The sequence below is a fragment of the Hippocampus guttulatus genome, chromosome 14, assembly GCF_054856545.1.
Source record: "Hippocampus guttulatus isolate MCC_2025c chromosome 14, RoL_Hgut_1.0, whole genome shotgun sequence".
Taxonomy (NCBI): domain Eukaryota; kingdom Metazoa; phylum Chordata; class Actinopteri; order Syngnathiformes; family Syngnathidae; genus Hippocampus; species Hippocampus guttulatus.
The window spans coordinates 1,191,091-1,209,058 of NC_141274.1; the positions used below are offsets into that span (position 1 = coordinate 1,191,091).

The following is a 17,968-nucleotide window of genomic DNA, read 5'->3' on the forward strand; positions in this document are numbered from 1 at the left end:
TTAAAATGCAACCGATTCTCAGCTAAACAAAAGGGTTGCCGTTCAAAAACGAGTCAGCAAGTTTGGCATACTGCCAAAAAAGAATAGCGCTCGCCAGAAGCTGAGCCACTCTGTGTTTGTTTGCAGAGAAGACGTGTGGCTAGAGTTACTGCAGTTTTCCTTCATTGGTATGTTCCGGGTGGGAACTTGTTGTGAATTCTTCGTGCCCAACAGTCTGAATACGTGCGACACAACTTGGAGGCAAATTGTTCTGGTAAATTGTTCAATGACAGTTTAATGAACGCATTCACAAGCATTCCGTTTTTGTGCTGTTACAAACAAACAAAATATGAACAGGTTCCAGCTCAATTTCCGACTGAGGGTTCAGCCCAGACTTATTTGTATCTGAGCCGATTTTATGCCCCAAACGGGAACCTACTTTGAAATGTCCCATTCCCGTCAAACACGGCGAAATCACTGAAAGTAAAAGATTCCACATTCAAGCACTGAATGTTAAATGGCCATATGGTCCATGCAGAAATGACACCATTCTCAATACATGCAAAACTGCTTTTTTCAAAATTAAGTAAGTTACTCTACATGCTTTATGAAAATGTAAGAAGAAAAAAGAGGAAGAAATGAATCTTGTTCACTTTTTTGTGTGATTTCCATCAATGGATTTTTAGGGCCACACAGGAAAAAAAAATAAAAGTTAGATATTTGATGCATAAAAGTGATATAATTTTGGGGACTGAATTTCCAACATAAGAGAATAATATTGCATTTTCTTTCAAAATTAAAAAAAAAAATCATCCTTGGAGAAGTGAGTTTCAAAATCTGTCCACACAATCAAAGTACACACATAGCTGTTGCTTTTCTCTTGATATACTGGTACCTCATTTTGAACTTTCCCCTCTCAAAAATGTACTTTTGTCTCCAAAATATACAACTTTTTTCCACTGTAATTCGTACTGCAGTGTATTTTCAATGTGGCCCAAATACTCCTCCATAATTTGCAACGAAAAGACACCCCATTCAACAACCTGAGGGTCCACTTTAACTCAACATCTGCACCCGGTAACAATCACCAACCCAAACTAGAGTGTCAGACGGGGCCAAAGTGTCAAGGTTAGCAGCTGACCGAATCATGTTGCGCGATGTTGGAGTGGAAATTTAAAAAAGTAAAAGTTTGGAAAAGGTGACCCAAAAACAAAAAAATGCATTACACAAATAATGACGTTAAAGTGCGGACAGAGCCACCGCTTCGGCTGTGTGTGTGCGAGTGTGTGTTTCGACCAAAACAGTGGCAAAAAACCCATCCACTCTGTCCGCGTGTTGCCGGTGGCTCCCAAATAAAAGCTATTAAACATAATTATTCCAGGCTGATGGCGGCATATAGTGGTCACCAGCCAGCGAAATGTGTGAGTCACGGGATGCGCTGTTACTTTTTTCCCTGGTAATGGCAAACATGACTCCTCTCTCTCGTTTGCTGCTGTGATTGAAGGCACTGACCTGTCATACATTTATAATAGGGGAGCAGGTGTGGCAGTGATGGACCTTAATTTCCTTTAATAAACCTTTTTATGTGGTGCACTCTTAATGCCATGCCGAACCCTCGGAGGTCCTGCTCGTAATAGCTTCATTACTTTTGATTACTGCGGCCTATTGAGACAAACAACTCGCAAACACTATACATTAGCTGGTGTAAAAAGGAATGTACCTTGTTAGTTTGGAACACTTTTTCCTCACACACACACACACACACACACACACACACACACACACACTCACACACACACATGCATGTGTGCGCACACACACACAAATTGTAATGTCAATGTCAAAGGTCATGTTGCCAATGCAGCTAAAAATCAAACATGACACAGACTTTGTTGTATTTTTGAATATATATTTCTTAAATGTGTGCATGAATATGAATAATGAGTTTTAATGTGTATATTGTAAGTATGAGATGTTTTTTTTTAATCAAACCAAAATTAATCGTAATTTGTTTGTTAGGTTTTTTTAAAATTAAAGATGTTAGAGCAGTCTTTTTTTTCTTTTTTTTATCCTTATTTTCAGATTAATGTCCGCTCAGTTTCATGAAATCGAGGACAACCTTCGTGGTATGATAGCAAATTATCCGATTTGCTAATAGTATCTTCTGCGTATTCTTAAAATGGAGTTGATTTTGTCCTCAAAACATCTTACAAACTTTTCTGTTCACGTTTTCTTATCGTGTACACTGTTTAAGTACTAACACAATATCTTCACCATCATAAGTACAAAGCCATGTTCCTTTCAACATAAAAGCACTACAACTGGAACACAACAGAAAGTACGGTCTTCTGAATGAGGAACAAGAATTTGTTAATTATTGTAACATCATTTCTCAGGTTTGAAATGCCCACCGAAAGAGAAAATGACAAAACTATAGGCATAAAAAAAACATCTGATTAAGGCAACACAATAATATGACAGTGTTGATAAACAGAAAAAGCAGCATCAGTATTTCATCATCCAGTAATTGTAATCCGTCTATGCCAAAACACTGTTCAACAAATCTACAAAACAACACTCTTTTCTTATTTGTGCATTATTATTATTGTTTTTTTTTTTACCTTTGATTGTTGTTTGGAGGGTGCTGTGTTGGGAGAGATGCCAGCTCCACACTCTTGGGCCTTATCGACGACACTCGTCTTGTCTCTCAGGAGCTGTTCATGTGCTTCATTCCCTGCAATACAAAGCGCATACATTAATGACAACAATATGGAAGTCATTTAATCGGTAGATAGATAGATAGATAGATAGATAGATAGATAGATAGATAGATAGATAGATAATGTCAAGTGAGTCCAACTGCACTACTTTTTAATATGTATATTTTTTAGATTTGAATATTTATTTTTGCAGTATAGAGTAACATGGGCGAAGGTGTAAATGGGGTGCATGTGTACACTGTACAGGAAGGAAACACGATGCAAATTGATTGCTCGACAGGGATCAAATTGCTCGCTTCTAATTAATACAAAACATCCAAGTGGGAAAACACGCGGGAGCACAATGAGTACATTCAGCCCTGCTCACTTCACAGATCTTATTATGGAATTATTTATTTATGTTTGCTTTGAGTGGAGGGGGGGGGGGGGTAAAAAAAAAACATCTTAATTATAGCTCACGGGGTGGGAGGGTGAGGTAAAAAAAAGGGGGGGGGGTGTCGGGAGGGAGGGGATGATGATGGTGGAGGGAGGGGTATTCACTGTGGATTCATTAGCATATGAAAAAAGACTCATGACTATTTGAGTTGGTTCATCATCTGCTGAATCATATTTACGCGCCCTTCACCCCCGCCACCTTATACAGAGACAAATGACGCTCCTCCGAGAACACTTTCGAAGCCCTCCCTCAGCGCGAGGGTGTCGCCGGCCGATCTTGTCTGTGTTAATCTGGCTGCTCGCTGTCCTTGAGGCCCCCCCGCCTTAACCCCATCTGCCAGTATTCCCAGCACAGAGGGGCGAGCGGGCCGCGCCTGGGGAGGTGGATCGGGGGCTGGGTTGTTCGGGGGGGGCGCGGGGGGGTCCAGCGGTCATGAATAACCATGGCCTCGCACCATTAGCACCACATCCGAGATGCTGCATGCAGGGAGAAGCAGTGAAAGTGCAATGAGCGGTGTTTGTTTTGTTTCCGAGAATTGTTTCCTCTAATAATATATTAAAAAAAATTTTATTATTATTATCATAATTATTGTTATTATTATTATTATTGCTGTTCTCATCATCACGAGAGTGCGCAGCTGGCGCGGATATCCACCGCTGACCTTGAGTTCGGCGGCCTGTTTATCTGAGCTCTCGTGGCGTAATTAACACAGTCGCTATTGTGATGGAGTGTAGCCCCAACTCTAAAAAGGCTTTTTTGTGGGGGGTGGGGTCTTTCAGGCAAAGAGAGCAGGGACAGCGCGATTGGCTGGACACAGCGTTGTTTGCATGCAAATGTGATTAGACGAAGAGTAAGATTTCCAAATGTCATCATGGGGACAGTTGGTAATGAGATTTTAATACAATTGCGGCGTGGAAACGGTGCTCAGGAGCCTCCTTCTCTTAACCTCTCTTCAGCAGTATCGTGGTGAATTATAGGCGGCGGATGGGTGCTCTGTGCAAGGTCACTGTCTGGTGTACATCCCACCAAAGCGCACCGCCCCCCCCCCTCCTCCTCCCCCGTTCGCTCTTGTTTTTGTTTCCCCCTTCTAGAAATGCGACGAGCGTGAGGGGTTAAAAAACGGGGGGAATGGATTTAATTATGGAATGAATGGAATTATAATGCGCCCGCAGCAAGTTTTCCTCCTTATTTATTAAAGCAGCTGATGGGCCAGGTTTGATGAGCCACTTCTGGCATAATTGAGTCATCACACAAAGAGGCTTCCTCGCATTCAGAGTGGTTTTATCAGCGGCAAACAGACCTGATTACTGGCAATTACACTCTGATCTAGGGGAGGAAGGAGCAGAGGGGGGGAGAAAAAGAAGAAGGGCGGAAACGTGCAGAGGGTAACTTGTGTGTGTTTATAGTTTACCCCGGGAATAATTTTCACATTCATTTTACATGCTAAGTGTTTCTGTTTATGTGTAATAAAGGGCGAGAGATAGACGCTTTTTACTTTCATATTTCCTTGTAATGAATGTTTGGCGACATGGGTGGTTTGATCTCATTTTGCCATGGAACATCGTGGGGGGTGCGAAATTTCCATGCGGGGCGGGACAAAATTCTGCGATGTAGCGTATTGTTGTTTTATACGATACAAAATACTGCCGATTGCCTATTCCAGTATTTTTACCCTCTTCCAATCAAAATCAATAAAAGGCTAGCAAGTTGCAAAAAATGTCCCTTAATGTTTGCGCTGTGGTGGAGGATGTCTCAAGTGATGATTTTTTTTCCCCCTTTTTAAGTCTGAGGAAGAAATGGTCAGCACCGACAATGGGAAGTGCAAGGTAAAGACATCTGACAATCGAGCCAAAATTGAGTGGTTATCCTGTGATGTAGGGTGAGTGATTTTTCCTCCCCGAGCTGCTCAACAGTCAGGGCGTTGTAAATATTGAGGGGCTGTACACATACCAAAAATTGGGTCCAATTGAAGAATTTATTTTTCTTACTTCCATTCAAATGATCATTTGATTTCTCCGAGAGGATTATTTGAATCAATTATCCTGCGGTGTGGGGTATGCTAAGAATGATTTTTCTACCCCGCATTTGCTCAGAAAATGGTCACAACTAACAGTGGTAACCGTTTAGGAGGTACAGACATAGCAAAAATCAAGTCGAACTGAAGACGTTTTTCCTTCCTTCCATTTAACTGATCGTTGGATGTCTTCAAGCGATTATCTGGATCAATTATCCTGTGGTGTGGCATGTGCTAAGAGAAATTTTTCCAACCAGCCCCATCTACTCAGAAAACGGTCACGTCTAATGTTAACGTTAAGTAGGGTAAACACATATCGACAATCGGGCCTGATTTAAGCATATTTACTCTTTTTCAATCAAAGTCAACAAAGGCCCCAATTGCCAGATGTCTCTAAAGGATTATCCCCAATAATCCTGAGGTGTGTGGTATGTTAAGTGTGATTTTTTTTCCACCCTGAGCTGCTCGAAAGTTGTGTCTGACAATTGGAAACGTGGGGTACACACATACTGATAATCTCACCTATTTTGAGCATAATTCTTCTGTTCTGATGTATGAAGAGGTCAGATTGTCAGGTGTCTCAAAACGATTATCCAGATTGATTATCATGTGGTGAGGGGTGTGTCCAGAGGGATTTGTCTCCCCTAACCTGCTCAGAAAAGCAGGCATCGCTGACAATGAAAAACGCTCCGAAAATGTACCGACAATGGTAAGTAGTGTACACATACACCGAAAATCTGACCTCATTTCTCCTCCCTTCCGATCAAACTCAATATTTTCGGATGTTGAAGAAACATGATCCAGAGCGATTTTCCGGTGGTGTGGGATGTGTTGAAAGACTTTTCTGACGCTGATCCGCTCGGAAAACAGAAGTGTTTTATTATGTTTAATATTTCCGATTTGTGTAACGCTTACTTTTGCTGTGCCACGGTCTGTTTTGGATGCAATTCAATTAAATGGAAGACTGATGCCAAAATTGTCCAAAATGATCACTGGTATTAATTCCCAAAATCATTTTCGGATGTTTCCCGGAATGATCAAGACACCTGTGTGCAAGAGCTCTTTCACCTAAATGATAAGATGATATGAATGATAACATAGTGATTATTGTTGGATATTTATTTTCCAATTTAAAAAAAAATAAAACAATAGTGAATCACATGAATAATTTCCAAAGACAGCCAAAGTGTTTTAGTGGTTCATTTGGGGTAGACAGAGAGGAGAATTCAGTTTTTCAAGAAACCTCTGAAACAGAAATAGAGCGCATTAAAGCACTTCCTCATGCTGGCTGCTCTCTGTCACATTTAAAGTCAGAGGGTCGGATGCATTTTTTAAGCACCCTAATTGATTTCAAAAACAGATGGTCTTGGATATCAACTAGACATTAAAGGAAATTGTTTTCTCATCCAATATGTATTACAAGTGTCAGATTACATCGATTTTATTCCGGACCAAGCCACCGTATCGCAGGTAATTATGACGACCCATGTATTGGTCTGCTTCCATTTCGCAACTTAAAACAACAGTGCCATAACTGAGACTTCCACACGACATATGTTTATGATTTGTTTGATTGCTGCTGTACCATGTGACTCCAATCCCTTGTGTCCATCCTCAATCCAAATCGAAAGTTTCTGTGACGGCAACAAAAGATCAGATGGCTACAAAGTGATGTCACGCACCTTTTTTTTCCCCTCTTTCAGTGGCCAAATCGGATTCATTGGATTTTGCCATTTTTCATTGACATGCGAATGATTCACCCAAATAGTTGCGCAAATGAAGCTCGGTGGCGAGATTAAAATCAACGCGTGTTCACAAAGTATAAGCAAATTGTTGTTGTTGTTTGTTTTTTTTTTTATTAATCCAGAGAGCGAGAGTTTTTCTCCAAAAGATGGAAATAATGTGCCGGCATATTTATGTCATCATCTTTTCCCCTTAATTCATTACTCATTTCAATTAGGGCCAAGAATTGGCACTGCAACTCAAAATTCGATCTCAATATGATTGCATCCAACAATGCTTTCTGCGACTAAAGTCCTTCAGTTTTACTAAAGTTATCACTCAATTTAAAATCCCGATCATCAAATGACGGGAGAATGGCGGAATCATGAATGCATTTCTATGGCGTCGCGATATCGGGGAGTTTCACACCACTGCTTTGAGAGCATTTCATTGAGCACAGCACGCGAAATTGGCTTCATATCGCTCACTTTTGTTATGTGGGTTGCAATTTGTATTAGAAGCCGATTTACAATCATCTAAAAGCCTATCCAGGCCCCTTTGAGCACATTTAAGATCTCTCCTTCAGTAAGTCTAAGCATCAGGAGTGGGCGATTTGGGGACAATATTAGATCACAATATTTTATGAGAATTAGTTTGATACTATTTCTGCTCCACGGACATTGTCGTTGGTGTTAAATCTTGAAATCAACAGACACGTCCAAGGGAACAGCCTCTCAGCTCTCCTGCAAAGTGTTTGTGCCTTCTGCCAAAGAGGACTTTCATATCGTTTTGCTATCTTATCCCCTCTCCAAGACAGACAAGCTTCAATAAGAGGACAGCGCTCACAGAATTCTTACCAGACAATTAGGAAGCTGGCTCACCACGACAGCTTCAATGATTTGTTCTGATGGCATAACTACAGGGGAAACTTGTTATTGGAGCCAGTTAGCAAGCGTCCCAATGAAAGAGTCAGATGGTGACACCTTTGCCGCGGTGATTTTGGCAAATCTTGTCATGGCGTTCCAAAGTCAGTCCCTCTAAATTGAGTTCATCTGGAGCCGGACCACACGGGCGGCGCCGAGTCCAGAACGTTTCTTCTGACATCAGAGAGCCAATTGCTGATTTTTTTTTTTTTTTTGTTGACCACATATTCACTGCTTTTAGTTCTCCTGTCATATGAAGATCTGCTATTTTATTTGCTCATTTCAATCCAATTAATGCCGAGTCTAATAAAATTTGTATCTTCTCAGCGCATCAATAGCAGAGTGGATAGTAGACCCTTCTGCCAAAGCACTCTCAGGCTACTTGCAATCTTTGAATGGTGTTGTGAACATGCTTTGCCTAATTTGGGGACAGGTGCTCGGGGAAAAAGAAGTTCCAGGCCCCCGGTGTAACAATGAGCTGAGTAATCCTGCCCAAAGAGCCTCTTTTTTTTTTTTTTTTTTTGCATGAATGCCACCAGGTGGTCCCCAATTGGGAGGCACATAGGAGTCGTTCCGTTTAATCCTCCCCCCCGCACAAAAGGCAGGTCTCCCGTGCAAAAAGAAGAAAAGTTGATGTTGGACACGCTGCCTGCGAAAGGAGTCAGTGATTTCTAATCAGATTGCACTGAAGTGAACAGCTCGCATGGCAGCTGTAGTTTTCCCAGGGTTAATTACCTTTCACTGCGCTCTCTAAATGAGTCAGCTGTTCCTGTCATTAAACAACTCCACTCTAGCTCTCTCTCTCTCTCTCACACACACACACACACACACACGGACACACAGGCAACACTACAGGCGACATGATGTTGATGTATGTTTATGCCCTGGAGACTGACCATAACCCCGTCCATAGAGTAGCTCAGACCAATCACAACCCCACCCACTGACCTTATACTCGACTTGGATTGGAACCATTGACCCACTTTACAGACGTAATACTCAAATAGAACACTTTAGGCTGAAAAATTGTGTACCTGATGTTGCAGGAAAAACGGGAGAGGCACTCCCACTCTCACTCAAACACGACAGCTAAATTCACCCTAAATTGGTAAAAATATATTTATTTTGCTTATTGACTCCAAAAAAACACCTAAAATGATTTGTCCCCACATTGACATGAAAACAAGCAACTATAATTTAGTTATAGCATAACATGCTAAAGCTAACAATAACCACACCTCTCGTTTTAGTCTTCACATGCCAAACGATCAAGTGTCTTCACCTTAAAATGTTTATTTCGCTATTTCTGAAAAGTTATATAAGATCATGATTCCCCACATTGCAGAGGAAAAAAAGAAGCACACACACACACACACACACAATACAGAAAGTATTCCGCTTTTTTGGTCCCCAAAGGATACCTCAAAATTCTGACCCAACATTGCAGGCAAAACAAGACAGACAATCTTTTTGGTTTGAGTAAAATCTACAATCTGAGTACACAGCTAATATCATTGTGCTAAAGCTAACGATAGTCACACCAACTATGTCAAACATCTCACTCCAAACCAAATCATAATACAATAACAATCTTGACCTAAAAATGTACCGATTTACTGTCTTGCTTTTTGTCCCGATGAGTTACGTAAAATTATGCTTCAAATTTAATTCAATTTGTAGTGAAAACCACACACAAAAAAGCTAAAGCTAACTCAGTTCAGCTAAACCTAATATTCCCATAAACCTTTGACACAAAAACTCTCAACTTTAACTGACTGTTTTTATTTTTTGCCCAGATAGTAGTTAGTCACTAAAGCTAAATATAGATGCACCTACAACCGTATTGTACTAGTACTTCTTCTCTTCAAATGGTACTGTACTTAAAAATGTGTTTACCTACATTGTCTTACAGTTTGACGACAACCCGACTAATCATTTGCTTTATGGTAACATAAACAGAAATATTCAATCCTGATACAAGCCACATTACAAAGACTGTTCACCTTAAATTGTACCAGTTTAACTGTTTTGCATTTTGAAGAACAATCAGTCCCCTACAATGCAGGAAAAACAAGAAGGCATATATATACCTCTGGGTTTTACTACAACACTCGTATATAAAACAGAGCCCTAGACAAAACCTCAAACTTTGGTATAACACACACTATTTAAAAACAAAACACCCTAAAATTAACTCGTTTATGTCTTTGGTTCAGAGTCTCCAAACATTTCTTTCAAAAACAAATGAATACATAAATATGGGTTCCTGGATTTTAAGACAAACTTGAAAATACACTCATTAGATTTTGACTACAACTCAAAGTATATCAGCTAAATAACACCATGACGTAAGAAGATATGGGTCTTCACAAACAAAAACGCACTCACCTTTGGACTTCACTGTAATACTAGCAGCTATATAATGGCAGCTAGATAATCCAATGCACAACTCAAACTTTTATAGAATCACAAAAAAAAAAAAAACACCCTATAAAGTACCAGTGTATTTCTTTTGCTTTTTGTGCTCAAAGTTTTTATTGAAAACAATGTCATTGTTTTGCAAATAAATCAAGAATCATACTCAAAACAGAGTTTGATTACAACTCCAGATGTACCGTAACCCTGCCACAACCTAATACTTTGATAAAACCCACAATACCAAATTCATCACCATTCAATGCAAACCACTGATATAACACATTCACCACTTCACAAGTTTGATACAACTCTCTCTTTATTGTAAAATGTACCATTTCACATTTTTTGCTTTTTGGTTCCAAAAGTTACATAAAACATATCGGTCCCCACATTATGGGGGAAACAAGAACACAAGCTCTATTTCATCCATTGCTTTTTAGTATTGTCGATAATCACAGAGTGTTGATTAATCACACGATAAAGCCTATAAAGTTCACTTTGAATGTAGGGCCCCCGGGCATGCAGGTGTATGAGAGTATTTTCCAAAACAACTTCTCGACTCGAGGGTTATGTTTTTTTCTTCAATGGAGTAAATATAAGTAGCAGGAGCATTGGCATCCAAGATGAATGTCGCACACAAACTGTCCACTGGTGACAAAGTTGCGCTCTCATCAATTGGGAAAGATCCGTCTGCTCATTGAGCCGAGTGGCTCAGAACATTGGGGGGGGAGTTTGAAGTGATTTTTGCCATTGCACGCTAAAATCCCATGGCCACTTGGATTACAAACTCTAGTCCTTTAACTCATGCCAGTATAAATCCGTGTTAACTCGGATTTACCTCATGCATATGAATTCTCAATCTGCGTAAGCTTTGTTTGGAGTGAGTCGAACATCAAGTATTTCAGGCGGCAAAGGATGCCCACTGGTGAATTTGCTATTTCGTGTGTGGCATGTGCACGTCGGGACTTCAGAACAGACAAAAAAACAAACAAACAAAAACAAAAACAAAAACAAAAAACCTTCGCCCGTGTTTATGACACGCGGCAGCCTTCGGGTTTTGACGACTCTGCCGCGTCACCGGCAATAAACCGATTCCTTGCGTCGACATTTTACGCGGTCCGTCGCCAAGAAAGATGGAGGAGATGTGGATAAGAAGATCACGATAAAATCAAATATGGCACGAGCAACCGATATCCAAACAATATCTCTCACGTACACACATACACACTTCTGGGCCTGCACAGTTAAGCCAGACTATTTTGTACTTAAAAGGTTAGCGAGGATGCTTTTTGGGCGAGTTTGATCCGTGCTTGCCAAAATCAGCAGATGGTCCATGAATATGATTATGGGCATCAATAAAAGGAGTAATCTTGAACAAAATGTAAATTTGACTTAAGTCCAGGCTTTATTTTACACGACGGACTTTAACCCACTTTCCGGTGCCACAGCCGAGCATGATAAGCTAATGCACTTCCATTCTGCAAAGCAGCCATCACTGCCGCTGCCACCAAAAAGGGCGACGACACACACCCAAACGGCAGAGGTGAGCAGATCGATCCAAGTGCCGGTAAGATCGATGCCGATGTAATGAGATGGATACTTTAGTTTCAGTGTTTCTCACGCGTCCACTTCAAATTTAGGCCAGGACGTCTGACCATCTTTATCCTCATTAGGGTGCTGAGCTGGACCTTATCTCAGCTGGGTTTGAGCAAGTGGCGGGCGCGGTACACTCTGGATTTATCGTCAGCTCGTCACAGGCCAAGTTTGTAATTTATTGTATGATCAAGCTTTTTAAACTGTTTATTTACTCGTTCAGTGAAGGGAATTAATTGTTTGTTTTTGTATTGTATTTCCTCAACATACATTACAGTTAAGGGGCAAAATAACATTTTTTAACGTCACCACCTTCAAAAAAAGTATCGGTATTGGCATCATTAGCGAGCTTTCTTTGTTCATTTTAAATGTATTCCTTTTGGTATGACCATATGCCTGTAAAGAAGAGGGATGGTCAAACAGTCGTTTGGAAATTGGCGCTTACTTTAATTGACTTAATCTCGCATTTGACAAGTAGTCCAAAAAACTAACACTAAAGCTAAGAAAATGTCAACTAAAATTAAAAAAAATTCAAAGAACTAAAAACAAACCACTCTAAAAAAAATGATTTAAACTGAAACTATAATGTAAAATCCCAAACTTTTATATACTGGATTGACATCAACACAATATCAAATCTTGCAGTATGACACAGCCCAAAACTAAACGCTTCAACTCTGGCAAAGTGCAAGTCGACAACCACCAGCAATTTCACTTTGGCGGATGTGCAACTCTAACACAGATTGAAATAAGCAAACCGCAGCTTCACTGAAGACTACCAATAAATCCCCCAAAGTGAAAACAAGACTTCCTGAGCATCACAGACACTGACCCTCCCACCATCGACTCCAATCCACCACTCATGCCCCCAAGCACGAACGTGTCAGAACGGCAAGCTCAACTTACACTTTCCTGAGCCTTTGTTTTCCATCTCATGGTGACGCAGCAGAGGAGAGACGGAGCACGAGGAGCGCACTGAGGTGGACTCGACCAACACAGTGATGTGCATGCGTGTATTGCATGCGTGTGTGTCTGTGTCACTCGAAACACCGAGCCTTTTTTTTTTCAGCCTTTGTGTCATTCACTTAACAACCAATCTCATTAGCTGCTGGGCTACAATGGGCTGAATTATGTTCTGTGTAAATACACCACATGGTGCTCCTCAAGGAAAGGGCTTTTTCATCACACACACACACACACACACACACACAGTTTCACCCCAAAAATGACAACAGGGATGACAACAGACTGCACCTGAAAAGAACAATTACTTTGAGGTTTGGGGCGAGTCACCAACATAGCAGTTGCAAAGAGATTGGATGGGCAGAGACAAAGCTCAGAACTTACTGTGTATATATACCAAGATAGATAGATAGATAGATAGATAGATAGAGATATAGATATAGATAGATAGACATTGTAATCACGCTTCACTGTATCTTTAAAAAGCCTTACTTTGGATTTTCGAAAATGGAGGCCTTAATTAACTTTCAATGTATATGAGAAACTTCTTGTGGTCCCATTTAGTCAAGAAAAGGTCACAGAGTTGAGGAAAAATGTCTTAAGTAGAGCAAATCTACCCACAATCTTGCTGCTGTAGACTGTAAATTTCCCCAGTGCGGGACAAATAAAGGATATCTTATCTTATCTTATCTTAAATATGGCATTCTTAAATGTGTCAAGGCTTGGTGAAGGAGAGATCTGAAAAAGTGCAAAATTTTGTTTCCTGAAGCCTCAAACTATCCTGCTGGGACAAAAATGTCATACAAGTAATGAAAAATATTGCATAAGATGCGACATAATAAGTTGCCCAGAGGGCCCACTCACTCCTCATGGTCTCTTTTAGTGGAAGGGAGGTATTTTTATTTATTTATGTGTTGATTTATTTGCATTTTTGCATCCTTCAACCTGCAGATAGCCTGCTGCGGATAAAAAAAATAATAATAATCATACTGGACATCAAAGTAGTTGTCATACAATGTTCAGCCCATATGGCTTGTGGTTACATTTATTGGATGGGAGGTCTTAAAAAGATGAAATGTTGCTTCTTCAAAGTTGTGGATACCCGAATGCAAAAATGATTCATACATAATATGAAAAATAATGTGACCTAACGTGACCTCATTGGACTTACTTTCTCCTTGTGGTAACATTTAATGAAAGAGAGGTGTTCAAATCGATCAAAATTGTCTTCAATTTGAGATACTAAAACTGGCAGATTCCTCTTGATGTAAAAATGCCATTTTGTACAACATATGAAAATTCTTCAGCTCCCTTTAGCCCAACGGTAAAATGTAACTTTAAGCGATGACTTTGAAAGTAATTTCTGACTATTCTGCCTGAAAAGGCATCCATAAAAATAAAAAATAAAAATTTTAAGTAACGAGCGTAAGCACTTGAAGTCATGACAGCTGTCCATAAGCAGCGAGGACGTGTCTATTGGCCAACTTGACCCTCATTGGGAGAGAAAACAAATAGAAGAAGAGAATGGCGCAGCCTGGGATTGGCGAGCCTGGTCACTGGAGATTTTCCAGACAAACGGTGCACCATGGAAGGGAGGGGAGGCGAGAATAAAAAGGACAGGCTCCGAATCTCATTTTAACAGACCGCACACAATCTGGGCTCCCACAGAACTATCTCTGCCTGACCGCTTTCTATTTATCCCTTATCAGTGTTTACCAAGCGCTAGTTTTCTTTCATTCACACTGTGAGGCAGTTCTCTTACTATCAGTCAACAGCTGACACCGTGGAACGGCCTCAAAGGCGGGAGGAAGGGATCAAAACTAAACCAAAGCTGTTTAAACAATACAACAGAGGAAATAAATTCATAAATCCTAATTCTTCCCAGCCCACAAGGGTATAAGCAGATGCTTTATAGTTAGGCCAAGTGAGCCGCAGCGCAGCCAATGAGGTGCGCCGCCATCAAGGTACATTGGGATGTATACTTTAGGCCAAAAAAAAAAAAAAAAACAAGGCCGCGTCGCAATGGAAAATATGGATTTCATCAAAGCAAATTTTCTTGCATGTAATTTTTGCGTGACTGTCGTCAAGAAGATTTGTTGTTGTTTTTTTTGGATACACTGTATATATATATATATATATATATATATATATATATATACACACACACACACACACAGATATATTCTGTATATGGAATATATTTTCCACTGGAGTACATACTACTGCGAGTGGAAACAAAAGCATCTGGAATCAAATTTGCTTGACTCAAACAAGAAAAAGTCTGAAATAGCATCAAGAATCACCACATTAACGACTGATGTTATTAAAGTCATTTCTTAATTTGCAACATATTCTTGTGCTGCCGCCCAATGCCACTACACCAATAATTATACATCAGCAATGTAAAACAAAATATCGCAGGTGTTAAAAACTCCATCCTGGCATTAATTGAGGAAACAAAAACACACTCTGGCCTTGTTTTGTTTGTCCCCCCCCCCCCCCCCCCCCCACCGGGGGCCACCACGCAAACAACTCTTTCTGTGGAATACTGATCAAAAGTTAAGTCATTAATTACATTTATCCTTTGGCCAGCTGCTCGACAGCAGATGGATCATTTCTGAGACCACGTTGAATTAAATCCACATAATTCATTTTCCTGGATTAACCAACTGAAGTTGGAGTGGGAGCACGCTGGTCACGGCTGTTTGACAATGCGTGGCCCTGTCGGGACAGGTAACACCGTGTCCTTCTGCCTCGTGGAGTCGAAAGAATGAAAGGAAAATCTTTTTAGGGTCGGATTTGGTTTCGTGGCGGCCTTTTTCTTCTTTTTTTTTTTTGCTAGATGGCGAAGGGTACCATGGACAGTTCCTGCAGGCGAGTGCAGGTCACATGGATGCGTTGTTTAGCAACCAACCCGCCTGCACTTTAAAGAGCAAGAGGGGGGATGGGAAAGTGGCAAGGGGTCCAGGGAGGAATAATGACTCTTATCATTGTTTCACTACATACACACACACACGCACACAGCTTGGATGCTGCTTGTGTAATCAAAAAGTAAAGAGTCGGAACTTTACCGTCATCTCCAGAACACCACAAAGTTGAGGAACATTACAGGAGACTCGCCCATTATGTACTTCTGTACAGTTACTTTTCACTAATGTTAAATGTGTATTCTGCAGGCCAGATTTAACACACTTGGACGCGGGAATCCATAAACGAAAATCTATGTGGGGTTTACAAAGACTTCTAAAAGTCAGAAAGACAAAAAATATACACAGTACATATATGATGAATTCTACACCAAAACTGTTTTGTTCCATCGCGACGCACTGAAAGCGAACTGGGAAACCTTATTTCGTTGTGGGCCTTTCGGATGAATGTATCCCTGATTAAAATATCCCGAAATACTGTTTCTTTTCGAAATTAATACCTCGCATCTCGCATTCACCGCCGCCAACATCATTTTGTAATCATCCAAGCGGATATTTGGAGTCCCGACTGCGCCTGGCGTCTCTTATCTGGTCAATGATGAACTTTTCGAAAACGGGCATCTGTCCTGCTAAACCAATAGTTGCTGGAGAGACTGTCAAGTGCTTTCCGCTCGCTTTCCAACGACGCCCACGTGCGACGCCAAAGTGTTAGTTTGGCAAAACTTTCCGCACAAGTCCCGACTCGAAGGCTATGATCCTGATACAATTGACACGGAAGGCATGAAAACACACATTTTTAAATCTTGGACGGGGGGCAGGGGGGAAGGGGGTGGGGGGGGGGGCGATCAACGGCGGCGTTGAAATAAAACACAAGAGTCAATGTTGAAGTGCGGCAGCGGGGCTCAGTGGTCTTGTATGTGCAGCTGTCACTGTCAAAGCCACAGGCGAGCCGCGACAATGCTTTTGTCTGCGCGCACAATACCGACATGTGTTCCTCTAAGACAAGCTTATACTCAGTAACAAACCGGCGATTTTTTAAAATCCACACCATCTCTCGTTATCCGCCCCCCCCCCCCAAGAAAAAGGGGTCACCAAACACTTTGAGCTGTTTAATCTCCCCCTCAAACTGTCGAAAACCTGCGCTGGCTTTCCAGCAAAAAAATACAAATAAAAAAATCCTCCAAGACGCCACTTTTGTCAGCACATTCAGAAAACGTGAAGAACACACGCACACATCTCCGCAAGTTTGAAGCATGCCGGCCAGTATCGGCGGGCGAGCCTCAAAGGCTTCGGCGTCGCTCGTATAAGCGACGCCGATCGATCCTCTCAGCGAAACTACAAGAAATGACACAGAAGAACTTTGAAACCAACCTAAGTGCCGCGATCCCCAAAAGTTTGATTTCCTCCCAGCGATGCTGCTGCTGGTGCTGTTGATGGTAGCTGGCGCCGGTGCGCCGGCTTTGAAAGGTAGTCCCCGGGAATATGACATACTGTGTCTTTGACAGGCTCGAGATAAGCACCTGCGCTCGGGTTTCTTTTTACGTCACACCTCCCCATTCACAGCCCTTCAACATGATGCACATTTGCACATCAACAGCCGCCCTCCACCCAGCTTCCTCAGCCTCCCCCCCCCCCCCTCCTCAGCTCCCCCCATCCTCCTCCTCCTCCTCGCTCTACTCCCACAGCCACGCACACACACCCATACACACACACACACAAAAAAGAAAAACACAAACAGGCAAGCAAAGAGGCAGATGCACGAGCGCGCTCCAGCAGCAGATTTGTGCGGAAAAACGGTATCACTTATAAGACTAACATTTTGGAATTGCTTTTTACTACTTTGCTGCCGTTATTAATTGTTACAATTTTTTTTTTTGGGGGGGGGGGCGTTGGGCAGCAGAATTGTTTAAAAAAAATGCAACAGTAATGCAAGAATGATAATCATTTTTATGTAGTATTTGTACTAATTTATCAACATTTAAGGATACTTGTCAGAACTTTGAACACCCTCATGCAAGAGTGCAACCAAGCAGCAGATTTGTGTCCAAAAAAAAGTATCATAAAAGAAGAGGGAACAATTATGACTAGAAAAAAATCCAATTCCCATTTTTCCTCTTCAAAAATTCCAATTGTGTTTTAATATGAGACGATTTTTTTTTCAAAGTCCTCATATGATTTTCTATGCCCTCCCAACTTTACTGAAAATGCATGTGGGTGCGCTCAAGAAGCAGATGTGTGTGAAAAAGGCAATGCACAGACTCGGACAAGTGCAT

The 17,968-nt window shown here is 41.2% G+C and overlaps 1 protein-coding gene across 4 annotated transcripts in view; it reads right to left on the minus strand.

Moving 5' to 3' along the window:
- The window catches only part of st18 (ST18 C2H2C-type zinc finger transcription factor), a 53,004-nt gene extending 35,694 nt beyond the window's left edge, over window positions 1–17,310 (minus strand). For all 4 annotated transcript variants that reach the window (XM_086129829.1, XM_086129830.1, XM_086129828.1 and 1 more), the window contains exons 1-2: window positions 17,067–17,310; window positions 2,601–2,713 (exon numbers count right to left, since the gene is read on the minus strand). In XM_086129829.1, coding sequence (XP_085985955.1) covers window positions 2,601–2,713; window positions 17,067–17,184 — 231 coding nt within the window. In that variant the 5' untranslated portion in view covers window positions 17,185–17,310. The remainder of the gene's footprint in view (window positions 1–2,600; window positions 2,714–17,066) is intronic.
- Window positions 17,311–17,968: the final 658 nt, after the last annotated feature.